The sequence below is a fragment of the Pseudomyrmex gracilis genome, unplaced genomic scaffold, assembly GCF_002006095.1.
Source record: "Pseudomyrmex gracilis isolate BER0280 unplaced genomic scaffold, ASM200609v1 scaffold_81, whole genome shotgun sequence".
NCBI classification, from domain to species: Eukaryota; Metazoa; Arthropoda; class Insecta; order Hymenoptera; family Formicidae; genus Pseudomyrmex; species Pseudomyrmex gracilis.
Window position 1 is genome coordinate 594,445 of NW_018020665.1, and position 12,692 is coordinate 607,136.

At 32.6% G+C, this 12,692-nt stretch overlaps 1 protein-coding gene across 3 annotated transcripts; it reads left to right on the top strand.

Moving 5' to 3' along the window:
- The first annotated feature begins 287 nt into the window (after positions 1–287).
- Positions 288–12,305, top strand: LOC109855113 (sialin-like). 3 transcript variants are annotated; one of them, XM_020428971.1, is made up of 12 exons: positions 289–632; positions 6,279–6,376; positions 6,669–6,727; positions 6,918–7,120; positions 8,015–8,251; positions 8,483–8,567; positions 9,821–10,044; positions 10,118–10,267; positions 10,360–10,492; positions 10,584–10,739; positions 10,818–10,903; positions 10,980–12,305. In XM_020428971.1, the coding sequence occupies exons 2-12, from the start codon at positions 6,360–6,362 to the stop codon at positions 11,202–11,204; spliced, it is 1,575 nt and encodes a 524-aa protein (XP_020284560.1). In that variant the 5' UTR covers positions 289–632; positions 6,279–6,359; the 3' UTR covers positions 11,205–12,305. The 3 variants fall into 3 exon arrangements, with proteins under 3 accessions (XP_020284561.1, XP_020284560.1, XP_020284559.1); XM_020428970.1 differs by lacking the exon at positions 289–632 and adding an exon at positions 4,589–4,694; XM_020428972.1 differs by lacking the exon at positions 6,279–6,376 and having other exon boundaries at positions 288–632.
- Positions 12,306–12,692: the final 387 nt, after the last annotated feature.

Below are 12,692 nucleotides of genomic sequence, written 5' to 3' on the forward strand. Positions count from 1 at the left end.
TTATTCGACTTGTTCTTATTTGTCTCTATTTACAAATCTTCAAAACAATTACTTTTGTTTGCTAAATAACAGCTCGCATATTAAAAAGCGAGTATTAAAATCTCTAGTTCTCTCTTGTGTAAAAAAACTTTTACTTAATTCATAAAACGAGCGAGAGAGAGGACGTGAAGTTTGTGAGAAAGCTTCGACAATTTATGTTGAATCAACCTCCCTCCCCCCCCTCTCAATCGTACGCATGTGTACTATCAACCATTGCGCGTCGGCGCAGTGGCTTTTAATCGATTGTAGTGAATCGTTCGTGCTGGAGGGTCACGTGATTGTCCCGGCGCCGACAGGCTTACTCGTCATCAGAAGCATTGACGTAACGAGCGATTACATTGCGTCGACCATTTGGTGCAACGTGATTGTGCATCGTTTGTCACCGTCGTATACGTCCGCGAACCTGTCACGTCCATTCTCTCTGCTCTTGTCGCGGCGAAGCAAAACGCCTTTCATTCGATTCGGGTGAACGCGCGTCGATATATCGCGGCGCCCGTGTGATCGTCGCGCGTGCCGCCGCGTAGATGAAAATGCCGCGCAAGAGAACGTTCACGCTTCGCGAGATATTCGCAGAATGCAGAAACGCCACTAAGGTGAGTCCCGATCGGCTGTCCTCGATTCGCGCGATTATCACAAATGTCCGTTGCTCTCGAAAAAAAAAAAAAAACAGCCGACGGACCACGTGGTGCTTTTCTCAGAAGAAAGAGAGAGATAGAGAGAAAGAAAGAGAGAGAAAGAGAGATATACTGGTACATTTAACCTCAAAAACATGCAGTGGTGATTCACGACGATGTGCAGTATCCTCCGAGAACAATCGAGTTTTCTTCACTTGGCCGTAACATTCGCAAAGTTCGTTGTTCGTTCTTTATTTGCACCGAATATCAAATTCGGTTGTTCTCAGGTGAGTTCTGCTGCACCTCGTCGTGATGTCTTCAGTGATGATAATAACAATTGTCCTTGAGAATTTAACTAAGGCTGTGCCTTCTGATATTTCACAATCAATACTGAAGATCTATAGTTCACGTTAATAATACTAACAAAAAAAAAAAAATACGATGCCACTTCTAAAGCATGTCTTTGCATGGGAATGGGAGCAATGTGTAGCGCAGTTTTTTTCCCAACAGTTCACACACTTTTGTTTATAATAATCTATTTTATATAATCTAATTTCATTTTTTTCTAATGCAACTAAGATCACAAAAGCTGCTTTTCATTCTCAACAATGTATCAGGACAATAAAGCAATAATGTTTTTTTCTACGTAAAAATAAAACATCAGAATTTGTCAGGTCAATTGTCGTGACCTGTTGCACGACAATTGCAATAATTTTAAACCACAAACTGCACACTTTGTCGTCTTTCCTTTGTATTATGCAACATATTGTCGTTAAACGAACAATACATTTTTTGTTCGTACATTCTCGAGGATTCTGTGACGTCATCCATCATCGTTCTTTATCACCAATTGTATTGTAATTCGTGTGGTAATTCAATATATCCACACGGGGGACAACATTCTATACAAACCTCCATTAGATGTTCATTATTAGATGTAACAATTATGTACGTCTAATAGACGTCGTTTTATGTGGATATCGAGATATTATCGAGATTGATAAGCGCAGCTTCTTAGAGTAGTAATATCACACGAGAAAATATCACTGAGAGAAAAATGCTTGGTATTTACGACTATAATTGCATAGTAAAATAATTATAGCTGGAATTCTTATTTTTATCGTTAATATTGCTATAATATTAGTAAAACTAACCTTATATATATGGTTTTGACAAGTATGTAAAAATTTTGCTATAAATTATAATAATTTTAAATAGTAACATAGTCAAATGTCAAATAACAGATGGTAAATAAAATACACATTTTTAAGTAATAATTACAATCACAATTATAGTAAATATGACTATACTGTTGACATCAGCTTTACTATTTATACTGCTAATAATAACTAAAAAATAAGTAAGGAAAGTAACTTAAGACATACATTTTTATGACTACATTAATAGTCTGGTTAACTATATTTTTAACTACGAATGTACTAAAAATATCGTAGAAACTATAAAAAAAGTGGCCAGAAAAGTAATCATTTACATACAATGCATAGAATCATAGCAATAGTATATTTTAGTAACCACATTTATAAATAGCAATTTACTATTTTTCTAAAAACAATAAAAATCATTACAACTAAAACTATCAGTTTTATCACTAAAACTATTGGAACCATATGCATTATAGATCAAATAATATATAAAAAGTTTAATCTTGCTATTATATAAGTACGACTTCTTATTATGGCATATAGTGTTTTTATCTTTCAATTATGGTCCTTATTATCACATTTACAGTACAACTTACTATACATAAATCACAAGTTATAGTGTATGAAACCATGCATATGGTTGTATGAATGCATGTTAAAGCTATGGCAACAATAATATATTATTGAATCAACTATAAGTCGCATTGTTAAAATAACTATAAAAAAATAGTTGGCACCTTAAATCACTATAAATTATAATAAAATTGTGGTAATTACAACTATTTTTTGCTCTCAGTGTATACACGGAAAAGAAAGTTTTGTTATTATATGGCCAACAAAAAAAATAATCTATGAATTTTATAATTTTACCAATAAAATAGTGGCAAACAATTCAATAGGCTTAGCAACTTTTTCTTGCTGGCCACATAGTAATCTGATCTTGTTATTTCAGCAAAACTGTTCACAATTTTTGTGCACCCTTTTGAAAATAAAATTGCACATTCAGTAATCTAGTGCGCAGCACTACATACATGGTTGCACGCTTTCATGTCGAGTACAAATTCATTGGTCGAATTGCGTGACTTGCTGATTGTAAACTTGATAAGGTCAACTATGAGATAATTAAGGTCCACTACTGCGAAATGGCGAAATGTGGTTAATGACAACTTCAAAGCATTGTTTATTCGAGTTTAAGCTCTTAATTGAGTTGATTTATTACATAAAAGTGTATGTATACTAATATATGTATAATATATTTTTTTCTTTTCTATAAATTATATATTGGAGAAAGTATATATGAGGTATGGAAGACCTTCGAACCTCTCGCGAAATTAAATAAAAGACGTGCATTAAGAACTGTCATTTCGTCTTGTTATAATACGACACAAATTATCGATCGATTGGATAATATGTCTCAACGCTGCATATACTTGCAAATCTGAAACAATTTATGACAGATATACATGATTTCTTTGTATCGATATCTGTGTGATGTACGTAATACTCACGTGTAAGAAAAATAACATTAATTCTTATGAATCATACGAGAGAAGAAATAATCAATAATATGAGTATGACTAACAAAAAAAGTTTTTGTGAGTGCATACTTATCATTTTCGCCGATCAAAGTGGTAGTTGTGAAGCTCCTTAGTGTCTCGAAAAAACGTTCGGAAAGTTTCTTATATTGTTCGATAACATGCAATTAACTGAATTACTGATAACATGTAACTGAGTGTTCTCATGTCTAATTAACTCTATTATATAATATGACCATTGCAACGTCACATGTCTTAGATAAGCACCTATTATCGTTTTTCCGATAAAAAGTTAATATCTTACAAGTTTCATCATCAAGTATTTAGCGACTTCCTTACCGATTAGCTTCTACGTATTGTACATTGTGACGAATAAACACGTGAAACAAATTTATAACATCAGAATGAGTTGAGCTCCAAATTTTGAAAAAGAAGTAAAGAGAAGGTCAATGTAAAAGTCTAATTACGATTAGTTGTATGTTAAAATGTTTTATTATTATTATTATTTCAACAAAGTGCAAACGAGATGCGCTCATTATCAAAATAACGGTTGTTAAAAACAGTTGTCAGTTCTTAAAACGAAACCAAAGTCAGGTTGTACTCGGCAAAGTCAAGCATGTTGTTTAGTCCAAGTTAGAGAAGTCAAAATTTACAAAATATTTACCTATACTTGACGAACACAAACGCAACCTCTGTTGTATATGGTGAAATAATCTTAAAACAAAACCGATTCTGATCGTTGCAATAGTTGAAGTGTGGACTGGTGCATTATCAAAAATCTACTTCGACAAACTGTCACACAAACTACATGCGACAATGAGTCAGCGTTTGACATTTTTTATTCTTTTAAAAAATAAAACTTGTCAACGAAAAACATAACAGCGATGTGATACAATTGTCGCTATCTATGCGAATAGTTTATATATCAATCACTCCATTTGCGTATAATCGTTATTTGATTTTTCTGTATACGCAATAAGAGCAAAATGAATTAATAAGTGTGAGTATGAGTTAACAATATTTAATCGTTAGCTTCGATTATTTATAATTGTTAGTACTCGATCGCTAAAAACGCTCAATTATATTGCAAATTTACTCGTAACATATACAATATTCCGCATCCTCGTTCCGCACTGTACGAAAAGAACGATCGAAAATCGTGGTGATGGTGGGGTCGCGAAGACAGTCAACGCCTCGTGGTCTGGTTCGCCTTTCAGTGCCGGCACTTCGTTCTGTCTGCAGACTGCAATGTTGTTAGTAACTTGATTTAATCCATTCTTCACGCATCGTGCATCGCGTCTGTAAAACTTCATGAAGGTTGTGACACGGTGTATTTTTTTTACGTAAGTGACACTTAACATATATGTTGACATGTTGTATTTTCCTGTATATATTAACAATTATATCTATTCGTATTACATAATTATATTATGTTACTATCACTAAGCGCTGTCGAATAATTTGCAATAATTTTTTCACTTCTCAGAAAATCACATTTAACGAATTTTGCGCGAGTTAAATGACACTTTCTGTACATCAATTTCTTTTTTCTTAACCTTTGAATGTGACATTCACACAACGAAAATAATAGCGCGCATTATGCCAAGTATAAATAATGATAAATTTATTTGTTTGTTTTAAAATAGTTTTGAGCATTTTATCAAACGTTTTCAATCTTCTTTTTATAGAAAACAGGAAAAAAGTATGTTAGGAGAAAATATAATAATAATTGCGAATTGCCTCTCTTGATATGAACGATCTAACATTTTGTTACGCCAAAAATATGTGAATAAAATATATTGCACTGATATTTAAATTTCATAAAAAACTGTGGAATAACATCAATAAATGTACAATATGTTGCAAATCAAACCTAAGTTCGCTAATATTTTGTGTGAATTCACGATACAAACTCAATTGCATTGAAAAGACTTATTGCATTATGTGTCGTTGCTCATATGCATAGTTGTTTCTATATTCTGTATATTCATTATCACGTGGTTAACGTACGAGTTACTCAATACTTTGAGACATATTAGATGTATATCAGGTAAGAGATTACGGACTTGCTGAATGTGTTGAATATCTTGTGGTTTTCCTGCATTAAAACACACGCGATCGTAGCGTTTGATTTGATCTGACGAAGGCTTGATAAATTTATACGTGTTTATACATGTGTAGTACGAAAAACTTATCTACGTACTTGTGTGTAAAAATTATTTTACACTACTTTTTGCACGATTATTTTTCACTAACAATCATATTTTTTGAAACAAAACCTTGTTTTCTCCTTTCTCTGCGTGTAACTCAAAATAAAATTTCACAACTTTAATTTTTTATTAAATTATTTTGTAATTTTTAACTCTTGATATTAATTCCGCATTTATTGAATATTCGATTTCATATTTTTTTCGTTTGATGCATTGACGCAGACAAAACCTCTCATACATGAAATTTTCTTTATCGCACACACATTCACACATTGGGTTGTTAATTTTCGATTATAAGAATCTAAACACTACCATTATGGTTTTCATAAATTATTTGAATTTTATATAAAATATATGGAATAAATAAATGTATTGATATTGCGATAAAATAATAAAATTAATACGCGTTTATATACAATCCTTATTAAATAAAATTTTTTCATACAAAAAAAGGATCTTTAAGAATTTCAAGATGAGTTCCATGTTGGAATCCCATTCTCGTAAGGTCACATGCCCTCGATGCAATACTTCGAACATATTGCGATGGTTTTATATGTATGTATTAACGCCATCCTACTATATTGTATATGTGTGTGTGTGTGTGTAGCAAAAACTACAAGCAGCACAAAAAGTCATTGCAAATCAAACAATCGCAAGGCTTATACAACTTAATTTTTAAAGTAATATTTATTAAATTATCTTTTTCTGTTTTTGCAGAGTCCAAGGTGATTTTTGTTCTTTTTCTTCGCAAGAGATTTTTTTCTATTCTGTTCAAATATCGATACTTCCGCAAGAAAAATGGAAGAATCTCAAAGGTGACAGATCAGATTTGAATGTATATTGTTTTTACTTTTGATTTCACTTTGCTTTTTTTACATTAATGATTAATGTATCAGTATTAATATTGAAATACTTCTGAGTTATGTAAACATTTTGCTTTTTACTTATTTTCTGCATTTTTTATTATCGACTTTTGTGTAGCTCGGAGATGTATTAGTCTAAACACGCAAATTAACGTCAAGAATATTAGTTGTGTTGTCGCATTTTTTTTTCACATCTTATGCGTTACTACGCAATATTATTCCATAATACTTCTTTTTTTTACAGATATGAGGAATCTGACATGTATAAAGAAAAGTCATCTTGCAGCTTACGAAAATTAGGAGGTAATCTTTTATATTATAAAATATAACTTTGAAATATATAAAAAGCTCAGCCATTTATAAGTAGCAAGTGCAAAAAAACTTAAGACTAAAAGAAACAACTGTCAGAAATGTGCTGTTTCTTATTTTACAAAACTGTTTGATGTCATCGGTATCCCGTTGTTCTTGACGTAATTAAGTTTTTTGATTACAGACATGGTCCCGGCACGTGTCGTGCTGTACCTGCTCTCATTTTCCGGATTTCTCGTGTCTTTCATGATGAGAACAGACATTAATATCGCCATGGTGGCCATGGCAAAACTGCCGTCGAATAATGAAACTGTTGTGACAACATCTCATTGTTACACAATGCCGAACGCGTCACATATAGAAAATACAACCATAATTAGACCGGAGGTAAGTTTGTCACGAATATTGGGAAGAAAATTCACTTGCCATTCATTCTCGAAAACTACTTTATAATCTTCAAAACAGTTATTTTTTTCGCATAAGATATTTTTTTGCCAAGTTTGTTTATTAAGTTGAATTAAGATATAAGGTAATTTTGTAAAAAATGTGCATGTATTGCATATATTTCTTTTCAGTTACTGTTAGGTTGAGGCACTTTCTTGCGTAGTAAGTGATGACTCAGCATAGTCATCAACAGTTTACATACGATTAACATGTTACAGACATCATCATTATGTTATAAATATGTAAATATATTTCAAGAATGACGTAAAAGTATTCCTAGAATAAAGGAAAAAAAGTACATATAAACATTGAAAAATTTACAATATCAAAAATATATAAAGATATACGTATTTTAAAAGATACATATTATGAAATAATTATTAATATATAGATAATTTATTTTTGTTTTTAAATAAATTATATTACAATATATTACGAGCACATTATGAGTCAATAATCTATAATTTTTATATTTTTTAATTTTTTAATCAGACATTGAATTGCAAAGAAGATTCCTGATTATCGATAAAATTCGTTTTGTTGTTTATGCAACATGATATTATATTACATCGTATTATTACAATAAGAACGTGACATTGCGAAAGAATTACATAAAAATTATATTTATTTATAAAAAATTGACAAGCGACGTAAATTTTGAGAAAGATAAAACTGATATCTGATAAAATTTATATTAAAAACTAGTGTTTTAAACAAAAAAAGATCTCAGTTTTCACTTTAGATTAAAAAATTAATCTGTTTAACGCGTCGCAATTTATAAATATATAGTGTTTTTTCACAAGGCTATACTAAAAATATTTTTGTTCCTCCGAACAGGACGCTGGCGAGTTCGAGTGGAGCCCAGCTATTCAATCGGCTATTCTCAGTTCCTTTTACTGGTGTTACATACTCTCGCAAATGCTCGGAGGTGTTCTCACGCAATATTTCGGTACAAAGGCCATATTCGGCGGATCTCAAGCTGTCACTGCCGTCTGCAGTCTGCTTATGCCGACTGCCGCAGAAATACATTACGGGGCCATGATAACGTTGCGTAGTATACAAGGCATCGCAAGTGTAAGTTCTTACGTAATCAATGCAAAAGTTCGTGACACTATTATACACATACAAACACAAAGTGAATATTTGAAAAACATAAGAAATGCAAAAGAAGTTTTAAAGACGTTGCAAAGACAGCTAATGTTTTTCTTTTGAAACATGTTACCTGAATTCTTTGTATAGTTCGAAGTAAGAAATACCGCACTCTTTGGTCACTTATTTTTTTCTTCTTTTTTTTTTTGGACATAGGGACTCACGTGGCCCGCGATGTATGCCGTGATCGGGCACTGGATTCCACCCGTGGAACGTTCACGCTTTATGTCTTCCTTCCAAGGTACGTTACCAGCTGCTAACAGATGGTTTTGTGTGTTACAGTGAAACTTCGATACGTTCGAAAGCTATATATGCGTTTCGATGCCAATTGCGTTGCAACGTCGTGAAATAATTAAATAAAAACTCGCATGCTCCTTTTGATTTTGTTTGTTTTTTTCTCGTGAATACTAATGCACGCTTCTTTCAGAGTGGAAATACAGAAGTTCGAATGAGAAGCAATTTTACACCTACTTTACATTGTTTCAGTCAAAATTCCGGATCAAGAAAATAATTTGTTGCTAAAATAGTTTTTTTTCTGTAAAAGATCTGCGCGATTTCACATCACGCGCGTGTTCGTTGATCCTGAATAGTTCATCACTACCGAGGTTGTATTCGCCGGACCGAGGGGTATACTCAACAGCGACCGCTCAACAGCATGAGAAAGGCCGAGTATACTTCCAGCTGGTAGAATCAGCCGGATGATTCGTCGAACATATATATTGTATATACATATATATATTGTATATATATATCTTTGTTTCTCTTTCTATCTTTCATACATATATCAATTATGTCTATTGACTATGTTCACTTGTGCCTGCAATACGAATTAATCTAATCGTCCTTCTCACTCAAACTTTCCTAGAAACGAATTGTATTTCATTTACGATACGAATTCATACGGCGTGATTATCTGTCTTTGTTTAATTAACTAATGGTAATTTTAAGAAACCAGCTATTATCTCCTTGCTTACATAATACGTAATATTATCAAATAATGCTTATATATTAGTGCACTTGTTAAAAAAACACTAGTCATATTGCTTGAGCGCAACGCATTGATTTTCAAAACATATTATAAGTACATTGAATTCTGTGGGAATAATCTCTGCTTTTATTTACTCACCGAGCACATTTTGCTTTAATTTTTCTGCACAATCTATCAGAGATCCCCGTGTGAGAAGAGTGACGCTCATTTTGCAGGAAGAACGAGGTTTTTATGGTTTACTTGTTATTTTTTTGCAGAAGTTTCATTGTCCCACCATTAAAACAGCTTTGTCATCTCCCTGTGCCTCGTCCCCGCGTACTAAGTCTCTACTTGAATCGCTTTACAGGATTGAGATACGTATGCGGCGACTGAGGAGCGATCATCACCACACATGACGCATGAGTCGTAACAAACCAAGACGAAGACCCGCAAGCATCATGTTTCAGCTTCCTTCCGGGCCGTAGGGTGAGCTACTTCCTAACATCTAGGTTATTATCTATATTCAGGGTTCAGCATCGGCATCGGACTGACTTACCCGCTGTGCGCGTTCATCATCGCCCATTTCGGATGGCGGGCCGTGTTCTATACAACTGGCAGCGTCGGTCTCATCTGGTGCGTCTTCTGGTATTTCTGCGCCTTCGACACCCCCGCCTCCCATCCCAGAATATCGAAACCGGAACTCCGTTACATTCAGGAAGGCGTACGAAATCAAGTTATCGGAGCACACGAGGTGATATAAATATTAATTACTTATTAGTGTCTCGTTTTAACGAGCACGCTAAGAAAAATAATCGTATTTGAAGGATCTTCCTGTACCTTGGAAGTCAATACTCACTTCCTGGCCAGCGTGGTCTATCGGCATCACGACTTTTGGAAGAATTTGGGTGCATTATGTCTTTATCATTCCCGGCCCGATGTACATGAAGACGGTGTTAGGATTCAGTATACAGGCAGTACGCGTGTTGATTATAATAAAGATGTCCTACGTTTAATAATGTGTTTTCATCAAACTGATTCTTTTGCGTTTTTTTTTTTTTTTTTTTAGAACGGCATTTTATCGGGCGCGCCATTTATCTGTAGCTACTTAAGCTCCGTAGTATTTTGCTACGTCGCGGATGTTCTGGTTACGAAGCAAATCATGACTTTATTAACTGTGCGCAAAATATTCACCGCGCTCTGTAAGTATGCTCGTCGAATTTTTTATTAATTCAGCCACTATTTACTTCGAACATTAAATTACATGAAATTGTCTTAATCTTTTGTTTGTAGCTCAAGTGGTTCCTGGAGTACTCGTAATTTTAATTGGATACTTGGGCTGCGATATTATCTTCGTTTTGATTATATGGTTTATAGCTGTTACTCTCATAACGGCTGGTTACGCGGGCGCAATGGCCAATATTGTTGACATTGCACCTAATTTCGCTGGTAAGTGTACACACATCTTCGCGCGACATTTACTTTTCGGCAGAATGTCAATTCATATTTAATTCTTTTTTTTTTCAGGACCGGTTCTGGCATTCGCACAGACAATTCACATGACCGCTAGTTTCTTGTCTCCTATAGTAGCTGGTCTGCTTACACAAGAAAGCGTAAGCCTAACCTACATATATTATTTAATTTGTCATTCTATAAGAATAAAAGTAACACAAAATGTTTTTCTAACAGCAATCTCTTGACGCCTGGAGAAAAGTGTTCGCAGTTACTGCATGCGTGTCCTGCAGCACGTATATTGCCTATCAGATATTTGGTACAGCGACCATACAAGCGTGGAATTATCCGGATAAAAAGTATCCTCAGTCTGTTCTGGAAGATTCACAGCCGTTGAACGATTCGCCTCGCAAGAAAAGCAAGATCGTTCCAGGACAAATCAAATTGTCGGAACAAACATAATGAAAATCAATTTTGCGATTTACGAAAATATCAAATTGATTTCTTATCTTCCTCAATATATTGTCATTTCTTATATTTTCTCCTCCCTAGTGGAGTTTTCAAACAAAAAACGCGAATACACATCGATATACACAAATGGAAAATAGCTATTTTTCAATACTTTGTAAATAGATCTGATAGAGCTGATGACAAAAGAAATGATTATATATAATGTCAAAGTATTATATATTATAGCAAAGAGATGATATTTTTGTGATGAATAGCAATCTCAGGTAACATGATGTTTCGGTTTCGATACAAATATGCACAGTAAATGCACAAATCATTTAATGATAAGTAAGAGTGCAAAAGTTACGACGATTTGCGATCATTAATTACACAATTTATGTTTTAATCAAATAATTGAAGATGCGATTTCTTACTGACAACGCTAACGATATTATCAAGCGAATGACGCTAAGATACGATAAAATAGCTCACATGTAATTTTGTTTTTATATACGTCGTCATTTTATTTCAAGAACAATCAACTTTTCAATTTACTAATGTTGAAATTTTATTCACTCGGATACGATAAATTGGTCTCAACGTGTTAAAAAGAACTTTTGCATTCTAATAGATAATAATAATAATGTAGTACTTATTGATACCAGATATATCTCGAGTTTACTTATTTATGTACGTACAATTATTTACTTATTTATGTACGTATTTACGTATTTATATACGTACAATTATTTACTTATTACATTCTTTATTACGAAAACTTGTTGTACAGTAATCTATATAAGATACGGATCTCTCTCGTAAAGATATCAGTTACTTAATTTTTATGCTCGAGGACACAAAAAATATATATGTACATACATGTACATATATATCAGCATTATATATCTTGCCATTAGATATAATAGTGTGTTTATAATTTATAAAAATATAAAGCTCTTACATAGATACGAAGCATTGTATTTTTATAAAGGAAGATCGTCTATATGTGTCTAGCGCAAAAAATAGTGTGTTGAAATATGTACTTTAATTAAATTTATAGGTTTTCATACATATATATATATATATATATACATATGTATGTATATATAAAACATATAAGTCTCTCTACATATAGTAAATATATCTTTTATTTTTATTATTTTTAAAATAAAGCAGCAAATACCTTTGATAAAATAAAAAAACTTGAATGAAATCAAGCTTGATTTTATACATATATATATACGTATAATTGATAATTGATAATTATTGTTATATATTATGTATGTATACTTTCATATATAAAACGTACTTATTAAACGTAAAACTTATACATGACCGCGCTACTCTTTCTTTATTATATACGCGCGTATGCAAAAAAATATTGTTAATTTTAGTGATGTTTATGATAAAACACACATACTTTATAAAATATATATCTTATATAGAAGATAATTAAAATTAATAAATTTTATTGCGTGTTTTTTGCAAATGTTAAAATTC